Here is a 21,591-nt window from a genome sequence, read left to right as displayed (position 1 = left end):
TGCAGTCTGTTTTATCTAATTCTCTTTTACTGGATGCTAAGCTCTGTTTTTTATACTGTGAACGGCAAATCCTCTAAATTCCACGCCCTAATTATCACTCTATTATTTATCCATGATCCACTTTTTTGGGGGAGGAACATTTTACCACAAAGTCAAGTTGCAATTCTTCCTCCCTGACAATAGTCCTTTTCGTACCCCAAAAGCTCCATTCCCAGGACATATGGGGCAACCACTTTTCCCATTTCCTGCCTGAGGAGGGTTTACTGGGCTGGCTGCCTAACGTGTTACTAATTGACTTCTGGGCAAATAGCAGATTCTCATATCAGGAGGTGATTGCCCTGGGGCAGCTCAATCCTTCATCATGGCTGTCACAGTCAGGCTGTACATCTCCCTGGTCCTGCTCTCTGGCCTGGGGACCTCTCACTTTTTGATAAATCCTCTCGGAAACATCAAGGTGAGTCAAGAGCCTCTGCTTTCTGAGATCCGGGCCATGCTTAGGGTTTTGGTAACAAATAAGGTAACGTCCCAGTGCCGATAGGCCTTTGGCTAGGCAGGCAGACAGGTGGGGAATCCCCAAGGTATTTACTCCATGCTCCCCAGCCTGCAGTTGCTGCTTCCACATCACAAACTAAACTCCCAAGGGAAAAAAATCTTCCTTACTTCGCTTGGTCCAGGCATGAAGGGCATCTCTGGGTCAGAGCTTCATTCTAAGCTTTCAGGTTCCTGAGATAGTCAGCAGGGTCTAGTGAACTAGAAAACAACAGATCTGTATTTGAGTCCTAATTCCACTACTGACCTCCCTCCTGAGCTTGGACAAGACAACTCCTTTTCTCTGGCCCTCAGTCCCTTTTACAAAATAGGAATAATGTCATCTGGCCTACCAAAGAGGAGCCCTTTGAATGAAAGTGAAATCTTGAAAGAGATCAGGGTATGCTGGGAAGATTAGGTTTGACAAGGACCCAAACTGGGATCGATTGTGACACCAGAGGGGACCTTCTTTCCAGATGTTGTCTTGTAGAGGAGAAAGTCTGAAGGGCACTAGAGAATGAAGGGGGTATTGGCAGGAATAGAAGCATGAAAGAGAAAATTGGGAAAAAGAATGGCCTTGGATGTCTGTCTTCAAAGACCAGAGTTACATCTAAGGTGAGGCCAAAAGGGTGGGAGCTTTAGAGGCTACTGACAGCCCTGCCTGAGTTACAGCTCTGTCTCTGAGAGCAGCACCCCAAGGCTGCTTGATCACCCCCATTTTCTACTCCCCTTGATGTCCCAAACCCCTGTTCCTCATTCATCCCCATTCTCAATGGCAGCTTGAGCATGCCTCCTCTCCCTGTATCCTGGCAGTGGAGAAGGCCCAGGGAGTGTGACCTGCTGGGATTTTTCATGCTCAGCTTCTCTCCTGTCTAGCCCCCACCCCACTTCCTCCCACTCCTCACCTAGGGATCAGCAATTTTGTTCTAGGATCCTTTTCTTCCTCTGGTAGTCACATCCCCAGCCCCCTCACCAGCTTCCTTCTGGGCTAGTAGCAGAGAGACTTTCAGGTGTCCCAGGGCATACTTTCTCCTCCTGAATGAAGCTGAAGCCAAGGTAAGCCTCCCCATCCTACCTCAAGCATAAAATAGCTATTTACAGTTTTATGAGAGACCCTGGGTCTGGGCTAAGGGCAGCATTTACTTCCCAAGCCACTCCCCAGGGTCTCAGCTCTGTGATGGGTCTGAGGAAAGTCACCTTTGGTCTCTCCTTGACCAAATTTTTCTCTATTTTTGTTTTCACAGAAGCGGAGCCTCCCAGATACGGTAAGTGCTTTCATCACTTTTAGGAAAGGTTACTCAATCGCCAAAGGTACAGTATACAGAGTACTACCCTAGGGCAGCATGTGTGAAACATCAGGGCCTCACGGATGACAAGAGTCACACATTGCACAGTAGGTCCCTACATAGGATTCTAGCATGAATCAGGTACTATAGAAATACAGTAGGGCCCTGCCCTGTACAATGTCCAATAATTAACTACTGACTTCACACAGGACTTTTAGGAAGTATCTTCCCTTCCTAGGTCTCACCTGCATCTGTAAAATGAAGGGCTTGGATTAGTTGATCTCTAAGACCTCTTTAAGATTTAAATTCTATTAGCCTATGACTAGTTCTCGTCATCCATCCATCCATCCATCCTTCCATCCATCCAACCATCCATCCATCCATCCATCCATCCATCCTTCCTTCCATCCATCCATCCATCCATCCATCCACCCATCCTTTCATTCATTCTTCATCTACTGAGTGTCCTGGGGATAGAACAAATAATAAGACAAAAGCCTTGAGTTCAGGGAGCTCCTACTCTAGTTGGAAGGATAAAGCTCACCTTGGAAGGGTTAACTGAAGGCGCGAGGTGGGATACGAGATAAAGAGATAATATTTATGAAATGTTTCGTAAACGCTAATCATCATCATCCTCATCATCGAAGCATTGGAGGAGGGATGTAAGCTACACTTGCTCAGGGCATTCTGGGAAGCCTTCCTAGAGATAGGGAACTGGGCCCTGAAGGAGGAGGTTCTTATAATGATTTAGGGAGGGAGGATTGCCTTTACTGGGCCCTGAAGTTCTCCACCAGACTTCATCTTCTGGGGACTGGGCCTATGGGGGGACATCTAGGATAAAACCATGAAAATGTCGAAGAAGGGGATGAACAGGTTGCTGGATGTCAGACCCATACTGCGTTAGAGAGAAACGGGATGTGTAGGGCTCAGTGCCAGGCTTTGGAGGTCTGACATTCCGAAAGGAGTGCCCTTTTTGGGTTTTTTCTACTATCCCTAAAAGAACTTTAATTTGGGTCTACCCAAAGGAGCAAGATCTTTAATAACTCCCTGTTTTGCTTCCCAAGTGAAGTTCAGATTTCTTAGCTTTGCCTTCAGGGCCCTCTCCAACCTGGTACCACCTTCTAGCCTTGTCTCCTAGTACTCCCCTTCCCCCTCATATACTCTGCATCTCAGCCAAACTAGACAGCTCTCTGCACTGCAGACACACTCTGAGGTCATGATCATGAGCTCATGATGACCTAGAACGCCTGCCCTCTCCTTCTCTACCTATTGAATTACTTCTCTCCTTTAAAGCCCAGTTCAAATGCCACCTCCTCCAGAAAGCCTTCCTTGATCCTCTGGCCAGTAAGAACTTTTCCCTTTGGTCCAACATGGCACTGTTCTTGGCACTTCTGTACTATGATTAGTTTTATCTGTGTTGCTGTTGTATCCTGCTCCATGTGGACATGGTAACTCCCCCATTACTTACTGTAGAGATCTGCACATAGTAGATACTTAATCAGGACTTGTTAAGTGTTATCAAATCCTAGTTCCCATCCCTCCTGAATGGATAAATGAATGAGAAAGTATGTGTTAAGCAATTCCTATGTGATGTGATGACTCAGTCTTGCTATCCTTTCTTCATCTTTCTCTGGGCAGGTTGTGAATGGCATTGAAATATATAGCACCAAGATCAACTGCAAAGTGACCTCCCGCTTTGCCCACAATGTGGTCACAACCAGGGCTGTCAACCGTGCAGACACTGCCAAGGAGGTGTTCTTCGATGTGGAGTTGCCCAAGACAGCTTTCATCACCAACTTTACCATGTAGGTATCTGTTGGCAGCTGCTTCCTGTTCGAGGAACTCTCTCCATGCATTGTTTGATTGATCAGACTAGCCCCTCTAACCTTGCCATACCTAGCCTGACTCTGAACCCCCTCAGTGCCACTGGAGCTTAGGGCATCTACAGCATTTTATACCATTTCTTAAAGGTTTTGGTTTTCTCTTCTCTTCCCTATCTGCTTGAACATCAAATTAAAGGGTCCTTATTCAGTGCATCTTATAAGCCCAGCCCTTGGACAGGAGATAAGGGGCCTCCAGAAGTAAGAGAGATCTTTTAAGACAAGATCATGGCTTCTTCCTTAGACTGAGGCCATACCCCACATCTCCACCTCAGACTGGGAGTTCTCTGGGACAGGTTGAGTTAGTTTCTGTTCCCTGGCATTTCCTCATTCTGCTCACTCCCAGTCTATGTAGCAGAGAGCTCAGTAGATACCCAATGCATGTTGCCTACGCATATAGAGGTGGCTGCAACAAGGAGAAATAAAGAAAAAATCGGGGCCCTTTGTACAGAAGCCTGGGAGACACCCACAGTTAGGAGTGTGAGGTGAATGGGGATCCAACCAAAGAGACAGACAGTAGTCAGGTAGGTAGGAGGAGAGTGTCGTGGAATCCTAGAGGATATCAGCAAATAGGGCATGGTCAATAATGGCAAAAGCTGTCACGTGGTCAAGGAAAGTGAAGACTGAGCAGGGCCATTTAATGGAGTAATTGGGGGGAAAAATGTGTGTGATGAGGAGGTAAAGGCGGCCAGTACAAGAAATACTTTCTCAGAGCCGTAAAGGGGGGAAAAGCTAAGAAAACAGGATCTAAGGAAGATTTTTAGGGGGGAAGGTTGTTTTTGCTATTTAGGATGGAGACTGCGTTTATAGATGGAGTGGAAGGACCCGAGAGAGAGGAAAGGTTAGAGAGAGAAAATGAAAATGACAGAGAGGTGATGAAAGATGGAGCAAGTTTCTAGAGAAGACAGGAGGAAACAGGATCATGCATATCAGTGAGTGGTGGGTTGAGCTTCTGAAAAGAGGCAGAGCCTCTCATTCTTTGAACCAGGAAGGAAGCAGGAAAGAACGGGAGAAAGACGCTGAATGCAGTGGAATGGTTCTCTTTGGGCTTCTGTTGTTTTGTGGAACTGTTGGTAGATTTGGAGACTGGCACATCTGTCCATGTGGGGACCCCATTTTATAACTATCTCTGAGCATACAGCCAAGCCCTTTGAGTACCTGACTTTGGTCCTTAGATTCTTCCTAGAGAAACGAAGCCAGGACATATCACCAAGGTGGGAAGTTGGGAAATTATAGAAATTCTGTCAGTTGTCACCCTGGGCAAGTCACTTAGCCCTGACTGCCTCCAAAAAAAAAGAAAAAGAAAGAAAAGAAAAAAAGAAATTCTATCAGCCATTTGGATAACACAAAACTATTCTGAACACTCCTTACATCAGTCATCTCATTGATCCCCACTACTTCTTAGGGAACACGACAGGACATGGAAAGACTATTTTGTTTCAGTACAACTAAATGATGGCCCAGGGATGAAGTCAGTCAAGGTCAAAAAAATAAATGCAGAGTTGACAAATGACTGATGGGCACTTTTATGAACTGGAAAAAGAAGTGAAAATATGTTGATTAGTCCCAAATAGGTTGTCTCCCTTCCTTCACTGTAACAAAAGATAGTAACGTCCTCTTCTAAGAAGAGGCGATAGCAGAAAACATCTGGGTCTTGAGGCCCTGGACACTGGAAGACAAGAGTGGACCTTAACTGCTGTGCATCTTCTTTCTGACAGGACAATTGATGGTGTCACCTATCCTGGAAATGTGAAGGAAAAAGAAGTTGCCAAAAAACAGTATGACAAAGCTGTGTCCCAGGGCAAGACGGCTGGCCTGGTCAAGTAAGTGGAGGCTGGGCAGGGAGGGCAGCTGGTACCGAGGCTCCCTGAAGTCTGTTGTGATGAGAGCTGAGCAGCGTGGGATTGAGGTCCCTTCAGCCCCTCTTGCTTGGGCTGACTCACCCTTCATTCTTTGTTGAAGTGCATTGTCTCATGGCATCCTCTTTTCTCATCTGGCCTTGCTGCTTTCTACATACATACATACATACACACATATATACATGTATAGAACATATGTATCCACATACATGCACAGACTGCTTTATGTATATATCTTGTTGGTACACAGTCATTTCCATGGTGTCTTTCCCATTAGACTGTGAGTTGTCTGAGGTCAAGGATTGTAATGCTGAATAAATACACGTTGCCTTGATTTAACTTAAGAAATAGACAAGCAGTACTTCGTAGCTACGTTGGTGGGCTCAGAATCAGGAAAACTTATTATCTGCGAGACCTTGGATAAGCCACTTAGCCCTAATGAACCTAGGACTTACCTACACATGCTATTATCTGTAGTGGTGGAGGGAATGTCCATATTACTCTCCTTGAGGAATCATTTGGCTGGGTCTTTAGGGCCTGGAACATTGCCCCATTTCCTGTTCTGTACCCAGGATGGGGCTTGGCTGAATTCTGGAAGTCTGGCCTCTACTGAGAGGGGCCTCCTTTTTTCACACACTCAGCTCATTACACACATTGGGGCAGCTAGGTGATGCAGTGGATAGAGCACAGGGACTGGAGTGAGTAAGTCCTAAGTTCAAATACAGCCTCAGATATATCCGAACTGTGTGACCTTGGGCAAGTCACTTAACCTCTATTTGTCTCCATTTCTTCATCTGTAAAATGGGGATATAATAGCACCTCCTTCCCAAGGTTGTTGTGAGGATCAAAGGGGACAGTAATTGTAAACTGCCCGCAACATAGTAAGTGTTCTTTAAATGATATTATCAGTTGTAAAGCTCTTAGCACAACGCTTGGCACATAGTAGGTACTCTACAAATGTTAGTTGTTGTTATATTACCTCCCTTCTAGAATTACGTCCCTCTCTCTCTGTCTGTCTGACATTCCACACCCTTTGTTTTATTTTAAAGCTACGTACACACTAGCAGTCAAAGTATCTGCCACGCTGGCTCTGCCAGTTTCACTTTGCATTCCTTCTTGAAGGTCTTTCCAAACGTCTGTCGTATTTGTCTCTCTTGCTGGTGCTGCCCCATTTTGTTTCTATGTATATCTATTTCATTTATATTGCATACATATGTTTATATTATATTTAATCATACTACTTCTCCATTTTGATGACTCTGGACTCCCCACCCCACCCCCACCAGAATAGTTCCTAACCCATCTACACTTGCTCCTCCTGGGTCTTCTTTTCTCTGTCTTCGTCTAAATCTCCCGGCATGCAGAGGGATGCCTCTAGCTCTCTTTCCATTGTCTGAATACAGACTGCACATCTTGCCCATTGGTTATCTCTCACTGTCCCTACGTGACTTAACCACCGTCTTTGATGGTCACATAATATATACATCTCTCTGAAGACATGCCACTTTTCTTCTGTAATTTGTCATTGGTACAAAGTTGCAGTCCGCTCACTTCCACCATCAGTTTCTTCATTACTTTAGAGGTGAGCTGAAATTTTTATGTTTTGGAGTCTGTGGAATTCCACGAGTCATATCATCCACCAGATAATATTGTTCACAAGATAGGCTTTCGTTTCAGGAAGAAGCTTGGGATCTTTAAAAAACATTATGCAGTTTCCCAAAAGTAATCTAACCTGCTTTCCTCTTCTGTTCAATTCTGGGCCCAAATCCTTATTCATCTGCAGTGTTAGTCCAAGATAATATACACTAGCAGACCAGCTCAACTAGTTATCCATTCAGTGGTATATCATAATTTGGACCAAACATTTTTCATCTGCTTGGTTTCTCCTGTATGGATGCTTAGATTCTTTTGAATGATTATGGATTAGCTCTGTAATATTCTGGGGTTTGATGCAATCAGGACAATGCCATCTTCAAACAGGAGCACACAGAGCATTTTAGCATCCTCCTTCATTTGGTTAGCCAGACTCTGGAGGATATGCAAGTTTATTTGCAAATTTTTGATAGTTTATTTTTTCCCTTTTTAATTACGTGGAGTCGCTGGGCCAAAAAAAAAAAAAAATGACCCATTTTGTGAAGTTGTTAGTTTATTTGCTGTACTGCTGTCCAAAAAGTTTCACAAATGGTCCACAGTCCCATCACCGATGTATTTTTTTCCTCTTCCTCTCCAGGATGAAGTCGATCATTTTTGTTATTTTTGGCATTCTGGTGGGTAGCATTTTCATAATTATTAGTGAATTTGGGCATCTTTTCATACAGTTGTTAGAAGTTTGTGTTTCCTTCTTAAAAATCAAAAGCTCATGTCCTTTGACCATCACTATTGGACGGTGTATATTTTTGATCTTACAGATATTTATCAGTTCTGCATAGATTCTGGATTTCAGAATCTAACATGTTTTCTGCAAATACTTTTACTGATGCATTTCCTTTCTTTCAAAGATGTTGGTTTTTATCTTGTAAAATCTGATCTTTGAAAAATCACACTAATTTTATTTTCTGTGATTTATTTTACTTGTTTGATTGACACAAATATTCCACTGTTACATAGCTAAAAATTCTTTTCTTATAGTTTTAAAAGTGATTTGTAAAATATGTTACTGATCTGATTAGTTTATTGTGATATGTGTTAGATATGTTTTTTTTTGCTGTATGGCTGTCCAGTTTTCCTAGACACTTTTATTAAAAAAATGATTCCATTGACAGATTCAGAGGGAAGACTGAAGCTTCTTTTTCTTGTTCCCTCCTCCTTCAGCACATAGCTCTTTAAGAAATTTATTTTGTGTGATTCCATATTTGTAATGGGCTTTGTACTTCTTGCCTTGTCAATGGTTGAGGAAAGTGGGTGGGAGGAGAGAGAATGTGGAAGTGAAAATAAAATAAAAATGAAAAAACAACAACAGAAAAGAAGGGAAACAGGAAGACTGATTCCACTCCCTGGTGCCTTTAAAGTACAGGTTTATCAAAATACTAGTTTTTTACATACATTGGCTTATATTTCTCCATTGTCTCTTATGTTCCCGTGATCCATTTCTCTATTTCCCCCCCACCCCTCCTCGACCAGAGAGATTTTTGTAATTATTTTTTCAGGGTCCATTTGGAGATGTAACAGGGCACACTTGACTCTCCCTCTCCTATGGCTCTGACTTTCAGTTCTATTCTGGGCTTGTGCTTCTCTCAGAACGTATCCTGGGTCTTAGGGCACCTCAGAGTTTGGGAGCCTCGAATCCTGGGGCTCTGAAGGCAGAAACTTCCTAGGGGAAAAAGAAAGGATGATACTGGGTCCTTCTAGAGTTCCAGGATTAGAGAATTCTGGAATTTCAGAGCTAGAAGAGTCTTCAAAGGTCATTAAGTCCAGCCTTTCCATTCAAGAATTCCTTCTGGTTTTTTTCCCAACAGAGGGTCATTTAACCTCTTCTCAATATCGTGAGAATTTATATCTGAAATGAATTTTGGAGACAATCTATTCTCTTTCATTTTACAGATGAGGAAACTGAGACCCAGAGAAAATAAGTGTTTGCCCAGGGTTGCAAATGAATTAGAGCTAGAGTCAGGATTTGAACCCAGGTGACCAAGTACTAAGCCCATTGCTCTTCTCATCTGAAAACTCCCAGTGCTAGGAACTCACCAGCTTCCACGGCAGTCCATTCCATCCTATCACTGAATAGCTCTGATCATTAGATAACTCTTACTTGGGGCTAAAATCTGCCTCCCTGTAACTTTTAGCCATTTTGTCTAGTTCTTGACTCTCTGGACCCCTCGTCCACAGCCTAGACTTTTAGGGACCAGGGCACAATGGTCATGTCTCCAGGAAGTCTGCTTTTCTTCAGGTTAAACAATGCCAGTTCCTGCCAATTGGAGCAAGGGCACGTGCTCTGCAATGCTGGCACTAGCATGCTTTGTCTCTGTTTCTTGTCTTTACTCAGAGCCTCAGGAAGGAAGCTGGAGAAATTCACTGTGTCTGTGAATGTGGCTGCTGGCAGCAAAGTCACCTTTGAGCTGACCTATGAGGAACTGTTAAAACGGCACAAAGGAAAATATGAGATGTACATCAAGGTTCAACCCAAGCAACTGGTCAATCACTTTGAGGCAAGTGTCTGGTGTGGAGATGTAGCTTCAGAGGAAAACAAGGGTGGGGTGGGACAGAGTTGCCACCCAGAGACTACAGGGACATGGATATTTTTGTTGGTGTCCCTTGGGGATTGGACTTGGGTAGCTCCAGAAAGGTGCATTCAGTTGGGGCTAGGTACAACCCAGGATCAAGGACAGAGGAGCCAAGGTCCTAATCAAGAGCCAAGGTAAGCATCAGAGGTAAGTCTTCCAGACTGAGATCCTGAACATAAAGTTCAGGAAAGAAGGGGAGGGCAGGTGGGAGGCTGAGAGAAGTACTAAAGTCCCCACAACAAGGTAAACTGAACATAATGCCACCTAAGGGACCTATGGCTCATAGGTGAATATCTGGACATTTTACTTTCTCACGAAGTCCATGGGGAATTTATTGGGAGTGAGACCTGAGGATTATTCTCGTTTAATGGAAAGGACCAGAGATGTCCCTTCCTCCACTGCTGTCCTAAGTAAAACCTTGAGCTGCTCCTCAACACTCTCATCAAACCCTATTCTCAGGAAAGGATCAAAGTTCATTCATCCTAAGGTGTTGGTGCCTTCCAGGTGCATTCACATACTAACAGGGATCATAGCTAGAAGCATCATAGGATTAGAAGCTAGAAGGCACCTTAGAGATCATGTAGTCCCAAACTCTTATTTTACAGGTGCTGAATTGAGACACAGAGAGGTTAGGGACTTGCCTAAGGTCACACAGCTAGGAAGTGGCAGAGTTAGAATTTGAACCCCAAATTCCAAAATTCAGGAATTCCAAATCCAATGATCTTTTAACATGTGTGTGTATGTCTGTATATATGTGTGTGTGTATATGCACACATATGTGTATATACAGATACATATAGATAAGTGAAATCAATCTAGCACCTTCACATATGTTACCTCATTTGATATATTCTGTGATACAGTGATTACAAACCTCATTTTGCAGATGATAAAACTGAGGCTAAGAGACATGAAGTCCTTGTAGGTACACACAGCTTAGTATCAGAAGGGGGATTCAAACCCAGGCTTCTTGTCTCCAAGTCAAGTGCTCCTTTTGTTATCTCATTCTGTCTTTGACTTCAAAGCAAAAGCATGAAAGTCTAATTGAAGAATTTCGGGTAGTAGCCAATCTGTGGGGTAGGTTTTTTGGAGGGCACCAGGTCATTCTCATTGTCCCTGGAACCACACTAATTTGACCTCATTTTGCTTTACCTCTCCCCTCTCCTTTCCTGGTGTTGTAGATTGTGGCAGATATCTATGAGCCCCAAGGGATCAAAGAGCTGGATGCTGATGTTTCCTTCATCACAAATGACCTGATGGATGTCCTCACAACATCATTCTCAGGAAAAAAGGTACTGCAGACCATTGAGTGCTTAAAGAGTGCACGACACATCCATCTTACCATGTTACCATGTGTTACCATGAGGATGCAAGGAATTCTGGTTTGGGGATTGGGAACTCAGAAACTCTATTCACAGCATAAATTGTAGGCATGATCTGCAAAAGGAAAGACTAAATCAGGAGAAGATACTGCCCAATAGACCTTCGCATTAGGAAGATCTTTTTTTTTCCCATTTGACCTTCATGCTTCCCATCAATTGACTTAGGATTTGGGGATCCTAGAATCTCAGGGCTAGAAAGTAGCTCAGAAGGAATCTATCTCAATCCTTTCCTGATGTCAAAATCTACTCTAGGATTTTCCCAGCAAGTAGCCAGACTTTTCTCTCCTTCTCCCAAGGTAGTTATTGCTGGACAGATCTCAGTGTTAGGATATTTCTTATACTGAACCAAAATGAACCTCCCTGGAACTTGTACCCATACATCCTCATCATGTACTCTGAACATTGACTCACTGGCACAAACTCCTAAATGCCAGAACTAGTATTCTTCCAACATTTGACATCACATGACAAATATGTCTTCCCTCCTTTTCAGGGCCAAGTGTCCTTCAAACCAACTTTTGATCAGCAACGTTCATGTCCAACTTGCTCCTCTTCTCTCTTGAATGGAGACTTCATAATAAGATATGATGTGAACAGAGAACAACCTGGAAATGTGCAGGTAAGCCCTATAATTCATATGGAGGCTATTAAAGAATCATTTATCAGGTGGAGAACTGTGTGGTTTTGAGACCTCTAGTGGAATCATGAAGTCGGGAACACTGTGGAGGAAGCCATAATGTTGGGTTGGGAGTCTAGCCAGCCCTTCTCCCACCCAATCACGTCTTTCCCTGTTTGGTGATGAGGGCACCCAGGTAGCCTCATTCTTCATTAATAATGACATTGTCTAAGGCAAAGTGTTTACACTGGGCTCATTTCCTTAGAAGGAAAGAAGGAAATAGCTAATCCATAAATCAATTAGCATTTACTATGGACCTACTATGTACCAGCCTACTATGGGCCTACTATACCACTCACTAGGGACATAAAGACAAGAGCAGACCAATCCCTGTCCTCTAGGAGCTTACATGAAACTGGAGGAGGCAACATGAACATAGATAGATATATAAGAAGGGAATATGAGGGTTTGGGGGAAGGCAGGTGGAGGTGAGGACCCATTAGCAGTTAGAGAAGTCAAGAAAGTTTTTATATAAAAGGTAGCTCTTGATCTGAATTTTGGAAGAAACCTAAGAGGCAAAAGTGTGGAGCGAGTACATTCCAGGGACAGAAGACAGTGCAAAGGTTTAGAGATGGAAGATGGAGCGGAGTATGTGGGGAACAGTCAGAAGGTCAGTTTGACTAAGCCATGGAGTGTGTGAAGTCATTTATAATAAACCCAGAAAGGGCTTGGGAAGGGCTTTAAATGACGAAGAGAAGAGTTTGTTCCTAGAGGTGAGAGAGGTGTTCCTGGAGCTTCTAGAGCAGGGGAGTGTCACAGTCAGGTCTGCATTTTAGGAAATAACTTGGGCAATAGTGTGGAGGGTGGGTTTGGAGAGCAGACATACTTGAGGTGGGGAGACTAATTGGCAGCTGTTACAGTAGGCAGGTGAGAGGCGATAAGAGGCTGATCTAGAGTGTTAAGAAGGGCATTGGGGACAAAAATATTGTGGAAGTGGGAACAATGAGATTTGGCAACTAATTGTGTTTTCTTTTCAGATCGTCAATGGCTACTTTGTGCACTTCTTTGCTCCTCAAAACCTCCCTGTTGTGCCCAAGAATGTGGTCTTTGTCATAGATGTCAGTGGGTCCATGTCTGGTCAGAAGATGGCTCAGGTACGTGATCATTCTATAGAAAACTCCAAGGGAAGAAGGAAGAGACACAAATGGGAAGGACTTGTCTTTTATTGTGCTGCTGGAAGGGAGTTGGCAGAGGGAGCTGTTAGGGACATCCACACCTTCGTGATGAACCTGGGATGTTCTTGACCAGGCAGACGCTATCACCAGCTCTGCTAAGTTGGGGAGCAACAAGACACATCTTCTCCCTCCCTCAGAGAATCGCAGAATCTAAGAGTTGGAGGGAATTTCAGAAGTTATCTAGGACAATACACATCTGAACATGAACCCCTTTGAGCACATGGAGACTCTTAATGACTCACTATCTGTTGAGGCAGGATGTTTAGGAAGCTTTTTTTTCTTATATCAAGCTTAAGGTTGTCTCTGTAACTTCCACCCATTGTTCCTGATTCTGGCCTCTAGGGGCCAAGCAGAATAAGGTGGTATATAGTGAGTAGAGTGTTGGACGTAGAGTCAGAAAGACCTGTGTTCGACTCTAGCTTCAGACAGTCCCTTAACTCATATGTAAAATGAGAAGATTGCACCAAATGGTCTCTAATGTCCCTTTTAACTCCAAATCTATGAACTGTACCTTTATCCCTACTAAATTTTATCATCTTCTATTTGATTAATCATTGAGGCCTATCAAGTTCTCTTTACACCCTAAGTTTCACTCAGAGCATTCGCTATTTCTCTCCACCTTGCCCTTTGCAAGTTTGATAAGATTTCATCCAAATAACCGATAATAATGTGGATCAGCAGAGGACCAGGGACAGAGATCTTGGACATTCTCTTATAAACCTCCCTCACCTTGACACTGATCCATTAGTTTCTACTTTCAGAGTCAAATAATTCAATGAGTCCTTAATTCCAGGTATATTAGGTTTATAATATTCCTCTTATGTACTAGTGTGCTGACTGTAAATAAAGAAGATGAGGTCACTGTATCATGGCCCTTCTTGATGGGTCTGTGCTGACTCTCACCGATCACCTCTTCCCTTTCAAATTACTCACAAACCATCTCTTTTTTTCTCTTTCTTTCTCTCTCATTTCATCTACTTTTTTCTCTTTTCTTCCTCTTTTTTCTTTCTCTTCTTTCTTCCGTCCTTTCTTCCTTCCTTTGCTTTTTCCTTCCTCCTTTCCTTTATTCTTTTACTCTTTCCTTCCTTCTTTCCTTTCCTTTTCTTCCCTCTCTTCTTTCCTTCAAAACTTTGCCAGAATTTGAATATCACTAACCTAGAATTTAAATAATCCACTTTCTCCTTCATTTTGAAAATCAGGAAGTTTAGGCTTTAAGTTTAGGATTTGAATTACCATCAACTCAGACATAATTGTTTTTATATCAGACTGGGAAAAATCTGAGTCCTGCTATGGGGCTATTTTTATCCCTTTCCACTATCCCTCCCTCCTCTAAGGGATACAATGAACCCATTTCCTGCCTTTAGAAATTTTATTATGAGAATAGAAAAGCTTGAGAATGCTGTTGTGAAAGAGCCAGAGGTGCCCTCATCAGCTTCTTGGCCAATAAATGGTATTTTCCACCCCAACTTCATCTACTTTCTGGGCAGAAGAATAACATTTATACAAAGAGCATGAATTGCACCATCAAAGAAGAAGCCATTTTCTTAGCTCTTGCCCTCCTTCCCACTGAATTCCCCCTAGTTACAAATATCTTCACCTAATATAGAAAATAATTTGTTCAGAAAATGTTATGAATGAAAAGATGAAGGAAGAGCTAAGTAACAATGGGAAGTACGGACAAACCAAAAATGAAATCCTCAATTATAAATACACTCCTTACATTCATCATAAACGTGATCCTTGTCCCATTCATTCACAGGCTGACTGCTCACCTCTGTTTTGCTTGAACCCTCCCTCTCATTGCCCTATTACCGTGGGGTGGAAGCAAGAGAGTTTTTTTATATTTGTCACATATAGATGTGCAATCCGACTTCAGGGTGTTCAACTTTCACTTCAGCATTCCAAGGAAAGTTTCCTGATTGACTATTTTTGCATAAGGGACTAGAAAAAAAGGTAGAGAATACAAAAGGTGCTAAGGTAAGACAGCATCTTCCCCAGTCCAGCCACGCTACACCTAAAAGTATTCTTGTCACCTTAAAAGTTTTTATAGTTGCAGTTTATGTTTGTATAGTCTAAATGAGTGCTAAATTTGAAGAAAATTAAGTTGCACATACCTCAAAAAGAAAGAAAGAAAATCAGGATGTTTGTCTACCTCTAATCTTGAAGAACTTCCCTCATTTTCCATGATTTTTTTTCAAGGTTACTAATGAGGACTCAACAAACAGCCATCCCAATTCTTTTACTAGCCCTGGATATAGTTTTTCTGAACCTAGGGATTCACATCATTAAAAGAATCTGGGAGTTCTTTTTTCAAAAAAAAAAATTCTAATTTATTTATTTATTTTTAGTTTTCAACATTCATTTCCACAAGATTTTGAGTTCCAAATTTTCTCCCCATCTCTTCCCTCCACCCACCCCAAGACAGCGTGCATTCTGATTACCCTGTCCCCCAATCTGCCCTCCCTTCTATTACACCCCTCCCTTCTCTTATCCTCATGTCCTCTGTTTTCTTGTATGGCAAACTAGATTTCTTTACCCCATTTTCTGTATATTTTATTTCCCAGTCACACATAAAAACAATTTTTAACATTTTTTTAAAAAACTTTGAGTTCCAAATTCTCTCCCTCCCTCCCCATCTATCCCCACTGAGAAGACAAGCAATACCATGTGTTATATATGTGTAGTTATCCAAAAGACTTTCATAAGTCATGTTGTGAAAAGCTAACTATATTTCCCTCCATCCTATCCTGCCCCCACTTATTCTATTCTCTCTTTTGACTTTATCCCTCCTCAAAAGTATTTACTTCTAATTCGGTCCTCCTCCCATTTGCCCTCCCTTCTATCATCCTCCCCCCCTTACCCACTTTTCCCCTGCTTTTCTGTAGTGTAAGATAGATTTTCATAGCAAATTGAGTGTGCATGTTATTCCCTTCTTAAGCCAAGTGTGATGAGAGTAAGCTTTACCTTTTGCTGCTCACCTCCCTTCTCTTTCCTTCCATGGAAAAAAATTTTTCTTGCCTCTTTTATATGAGAAAAAATTTGCCCCATTCTATTTTCCCCTTTCTCCTTCCAATATATTCTTCTCTCACCCCTTAATTTTATTTTTTTAGATAGTATCCCTTCCTATTCAACTCACTCTGTGCCCTCTGTCTATATGTATATAATCCCTCCAACTATCCTAGTACAGACAAAAGTCTCAAGAGTTACAAATATTATCTTTCCATGTAGGAATGTAAACAGTTCAACTTTAGTAAGTCCCTTATGATTTCTCTTTCCTGTTTACCTTTTCATACTTCTCTTGATTCTTGTGTTTGAAAGTCAAATTTTCTGCTCAGCTCTGGTCTTTTCATCAAGAATGCTTGAAAATCCTCTATTTCATTGAATGACCATTTTTTCCCCTGAAATATTATACTCAATTTGGCTGGATAGGTGATTCTTGGTTTTAATCCTAGTTACTTTGACTTCTGAAATATCATATTCCAATCCCTTCAATCCCTTAAAGTAGAAGCTGTTAGATCTTGTGTTATTCTGATTGTTTTTCCACCATACTCAAATTGTTTCTTTCTGACTGCTTGCAATATTTTCTCCTTGACCTGGAAGCTCTGGAATCTGGCTACAATATTCCTAGGAGTTTTCCTTTTAGAATCTCTTTCAGGAGGTGATCAGTGGATTCTTTCAATATTTGTTTTGCCCTCTGGTTCTAGAATATCAGGGCAATTTTCCTTAATAATTTCATGAAAGATGATGTCTAGGCTCTTTTTTTGATCATGGCTTTCAGGTAGTCCTATACTTTTAAAATTATCTGTCCTGGTTCTATTTTCCAGGTCAGTTGTTTTTCCAATGAGATATTTCACATTGTCTTCTATTTTTTCACTATTTTGGTTTTGTTTTATAATTTCTTGCTTCCTCATAAAGTCATTAGCTTCCATCTGCTCCATTCTAATTTTTAAAGAACTATTTTCTTCAGTGAGCTTTTGAACCTCTTTTCCATTTGGCTAATTCTGCTTTTTAAAGCATTCTTCTCCTCATTGGCTTTTTGGACCTCTTTTGCCAATTGAGTTAGCCTATTTTAGGTGTTATTTTCTTCAGCGTTTTTTTAGTTCTCCTTTAGCAAGCTGTTGACTCACTTTTCATGATTTTCTGGTATAGCTTTCATTTCTCTTCCCAATTTTTCCTCCACCTCTCTTACAAAAAGATTTTTCAAAATCCTTTTTGACTTCTTCCATGACCTGAGACTACTGCATATTTGTTTTGGAGGTTTTGGATGCACAAGCCTTGACTAGGTCTTTCTCTGATGGTATGCATTGTTTTTCCTCATCCGAAAGGATGGAAGAAAATACCTGTTCACCAAGAAAGTAGCCTTCTATAGTTTTATTTTTTCCCCTTTTTTGGGCATTTTCCCAATCTGTTACTTGATTTTTGAGGCTTTTGTCAAGAGGAGAGTATACTCTGGGTACCTGTAAGATCTCAGTTCCTCCAAGGTGGCACAATCAAGGGAAAGGAGTCTCCTCCTCTCCTGCCCTGCACTCTTGTCTGTGAGCAATGACAAGTACTCTGTTCTGCCTAGGATCTGTGAGTACAATTCCCTCTTCACAAACACCACCAGTTCCACCACGTCAGTACTCTTCCTCAACCCAGGAGAGCCACTCAGTGCTGAGATCCAGATCAGCCACTCAATTCCCCCAGAGGCTTTAGGCAAAGGGCTCCAAAAATGGATGCTGTGGCTGCAGTTGCTGCTGCAGGCTGGGCCAAACCCCATTACCTTCTCCCTCAGGTAAAAGAGCTTTCTCACTGACCTTTGAATCTATCTTTGGTGCTTGTGGGTTGAGGAATCTGGGAACTACAGCACTGCTGGGGATTCTGCCCCCTGAGGCCTGTTCTGGTCCTGTCCCTGCCATGTTACATGGTTAGGCTGCGCTCTGCTCCACACCCAGTGTGATAGAGCTTTCCTGTTGGCCTTCCAGGCTGTCTTGACTGGAAATCTCTTTCACTCTGTCATTTTGTGGCTTCTGCTGCTCTAGAATTTGTTCAGAGTCATTTTTATAGGTATTTTATGGGCTATGGTATGAGAACTTCTACAGGTCCATCTTTCTACTCTGCCATCTTGGCTCTGCCCCTCTAGTTTTTGTTTTTGTTTTTACCAACTTTCCTTTTTGTATTAACCTTCCTTTCCCAAAAATTTTTCTTCTTAAGAGAAAGAAGTCAAATAACAGTTGAGTAGTTTTACCTTCCCTATGTGTTCAATGTCATCACTCTATTCTCCCTAAGTATTGTATGTATCTTTTCTTTGATCTTCCTCTTAATAACTAATTTGTGATAATAATTGACACATGTAGGACCTTTAACTTTGCAAAATTCTATGCATACATGAACTCATTTGAATCTTACAACAAGTCTCTGAGGTAGGTACTATTGTCCTTATTTTACAGATGGGGAAATAGGCTCCAGGAGGGTAAATACCTTTCCCAGAGTCACATAGTTTAGGAAATGTCAGAATTCAGATTCAAACCTAGGTTGTCCTGACTCCAGGTCAAAATTCTATCCACTAAGCCATACTGATCCTACTATTTTAAAGAACAGTGCCACTCTTTTTATCTGTCTAGCAGTTTCTTGCCCTTGTGTCTTCTAAATTAAAAAAAAAATACCTATCTTCTCTCTTGCAGACAAAGGATGCACTTTTCCATATCTTGAATGATGTAAGAGAAGATGATTTCCTGAATTTTATCCTGTTTAGCTCAGATGTGACCACTTGGAAAGAAAATATGGTCCCAGCCACTCCTGAGAATCTCAAGATGGCAAAAGAATATGTACATAACATCCATGAAGGAGGAGGTAAGGAACTGTCAGCACAGTTGGCCAACTTATGTACCCCCATTGCAACCCCAAAGACCCCTTTGTCATCTTATCATCCATTCTCCAGATCTGGGTAGGGCTTGGCTAAATAGTTCCAATCATCTCTGTGTGCTAAGTCTTGCTGCTTCTAGCTAAATAGACTTGGCTAAGCCTAGGGTTCTGGGAAAGACTGACTCTGATTGAGTCTTTGGGAGGAGACTTCTAGGCTCTCTCAGCCAAGTAGGGACTGGGGCCCAATTTCTGCCTTCCTTATCTAAATGTTTTGTGGCTCCCTTCTGGAGCCCCATGTCTTCTTGGGTCATGCACAGAAAGAGTTACCTTTGGAGAAAAGAATGAGATCATATGATACAATGGGACAGTATGGTAGAATACAATATGGTACAATGTACAGTGGTACATTGTAGTACAATATGGTACAATGTGCAATGGTACAACATAGTAGAATACAATATGGTACAACGTACAGTGGTACAATGTGGTAGAAGTGGATGTACCTTGGAGATCTTCTCATTCAAGGGTTCTTAACTGAAGTCTGTGGATTTCTTTTTTAGATAACATTTTGAAAATTATATTTCAATATAATTGGTTTCTTTTGCAATCCTGTGCATTTTACTTAATGCACTTAAAAACATTACTCTGAGAAGGGGACTCCATAGGCGTCACCAGATTGCCAAAGGGTCCATGACATCCACAAAAATGTTTAAGAATCCCTGGACTAGTTCAGTCCTCTCATTTTAAAGTTGAAGTTCAAGAGAGACACTTTCCCAAAGTCAGGCAATGACTTGGTGGCAAAGCCTGGTCTTCTGCCTCCACAGTCCAGGACTATTTGTGTTGACCCAAACTGCCCTGCTTGAGTCTAGGTGTAGGAGGTGTCATGAGGCTACAACATTAATGTTACCTGGGTCTTCCATTAGTGGTCAGATATGCCTGCCTTGGGATGGATCTCAACTGGGTTCCTGGTTAGAGACTCTGATTTTTATAGAAGCTACCAGCTGTCACCAGGCCAGGAACCCAAGAGGGTCCCCAAGGCTGAAGAGTACACGGCCTACTCATTTCATTGCTAGTATTCTGAGATGATAAGGTGGTACTCAGATATGTTTTTAAGGCCTTTCTAGTTTGGGTCAGGTGGCTTAGTAAGTCAGACCTCAAGCCTCAGACTTATCCCATTCTCAAATACCCAGTGCCCAGAACCCTATAAGTTAGTTTTCCAGGGATATGCTCCAAATGAAGCACATCTGAGACCCTCTGTCCCCTGACTCTCTGAACGGGGGGCTGATTTTAATCTCTCACTGGATGCCAGACCTCTTTATCCCCTCACATCTATCCTTTCCCTAGGGTCAGTCAGATTCCAGCCACTCACTGATAGAACCAGACAGCTACTTTGTGGTTAAAGTGCCTGGAAGCAGATGGTCCTCTCTTTGCTGGCCAGCCAGATGTGGCACTTTTGTTCTGGAGAGGCCATGCCTACTTAGCTCTCTATGGTTCTTTTCATATAGCCTCCTAAGTGATTCTAGTTCTCTGATGAGTAACAATAATAACAATAAATTTCTAAGTAAGAAAAGTAACAGCTTGTACATGTAGCATTTTAAAATTTGCAAAACTCTTCATGTTACATTATCTCATATCTTTGAAGAGATCTGCTCCTTGTATTCTGCCTCTGAAGGTTGCATGGTCCCCTCATTGGTGCCCACACTAGGATTCCTCCACCAACCAGCTTCCGCAGGAAAATCTTGGTAGGAAGAATATCTCTAGAAATGTCCTTGGAACCAAGGCAAGATAGATGGAAAGGTGAATGGATCGTTGTATTTTAGAGCTTTGAAGAAAGTCCCCCAAACTCAAATCTCTCTCTCTGCCATAATTATGTTTTTTAACTAATTTTTTTCAACTAATAAGCATTTATTTTCTTTCTCCCTTCTCTACTCCTCTGGGGAAATAAAAAGAAAATTTTCTTGCAAATGTGAACAACCAAGTCAAACAAAAAGCATCTGGTATTTTGTAAGAATGGGTATGAAGTCCACCAAGGCAGACCACATTTCCTTCACTACTTTATAGGTGGCTACAAGAGTTGTTACAAACAAAAAAAAATCCATCAGTCTGTGGCCAGCCTGATGATGAGATTTTCTGAATTTAATTAGGCTGGTGGCTCGGGTGAAGACTTGCATTTTATTACCAGGTCTACTCTCAAAACCCTTCCAATAGGGTAGCACTTGCCTAGCCATTGGAGGTCTGACCTGATGAGCCGTCAGTGAAAGACTTCCATGGTATTCTCCTCTAAGGTAGACTAATTACTATCGCAGCGTCTCACGCTCATAGAGGGTTTTTTACGTTTTCCCAAGGCACTTGCATGTCCATTGTTCCTTGAGATCCTCACAACAGCTCAGTGACATAGTTAGGCACAAAGATTTTTACTTCTATTTTACAGATGGGGAAAAAGAGGCTCAGAGAATGTGAGCTGGGTAGCTTATTATTATTCCTGGCTATGTAACTGATCAGTAGTGGATTTGGGACCAGATCCTAAATCTTCTTGGGTGCTCTCTCCATTGCAAAGGAGAAGACCAAAGAGCTCTTCAGTGGATTCTGTCTGTCTGTTTGCATCACAGTGACCAACATCAATGATGCCCTTCTCAGGGGCATTGAGATGATAAACAAAGCTCGAGAGATGGAGATCGTCCCGGAGAGAAGTACATCCATAATCATCATGCTGACAGATGGAGAAGCCAACACTGGTAGGT

At 42.1% G+C, this 21,591-nt stretch overlaps 1 protein-coding gene across 1 annotated transcript in view; it reads left to right on the top strand.

Annotated features, from left to right (window-relative positions):
• Positions 1-345: 345 nt before the first annotated feature.
• Positions 346-21,591, top strand: part of ITIH3 (inter-alpha-trypsin inhibitor heavy chain 3) — a 35,648-nt gene continuing 14,402 nt past the window's right edge. Inside the window, exons 1-10 of the mRNA XM_072649788.1 lie at positions 346-454; positions 1,773-1,793; positions 3,453-3,619; positions 5,413-5,517; positions 9,536-9,698; positions 10,955-11,065; positions 11,649-11,774; positions 12,809-12,925; positions 18,670-18,838; positions 21,460-21,585. Of these exons, the coding sequence (XP_072505889.1) occupies positions 362-454; positions 1,773-1,793; positions 3,453-3,619; positions 5,413-5,517; positions 9,536-9,698; positions 10,955-11,065; positions 11,649-11,774; positions 12,809-12,925; positions 18,670-18,838; positions 21,460-21,585 (1,198 nt within the window). The 5' untranslated portion in view covers positions 346-361. The remainder of the gene's footprint in view (positions 455-1,772; positions 1,794-3,452; positions 3,620-5,412; positions 5,518-9,535; positions 9,699-10,954; positions 11,066-11,648; positions 11,775-12,808; positions 12,926-18,669; positions 18,839-21,459; positions 21,586-21,591) is intronic.

This window comes from Notamacropus eugenii, chromosome 1, assembly GCF_028372415.1.
Source record: "Notamacropus eugenii isolate mMacEug1 chromosome 1, mMacEug1.pri_v2, whole genome shotgun sequence".
Lineage (NCBI taxonomy): Eukaryota > Metazoa > Chordata > Mammalia > Diprotodontia > Macropodidae > Notamacropus > Notamacropus eugenii.
The sequence above is the reverse complement of the archived record's forward strand: the minus strand, read 5'-3'. Positions and strand labels throughout refer to the sequence as shown.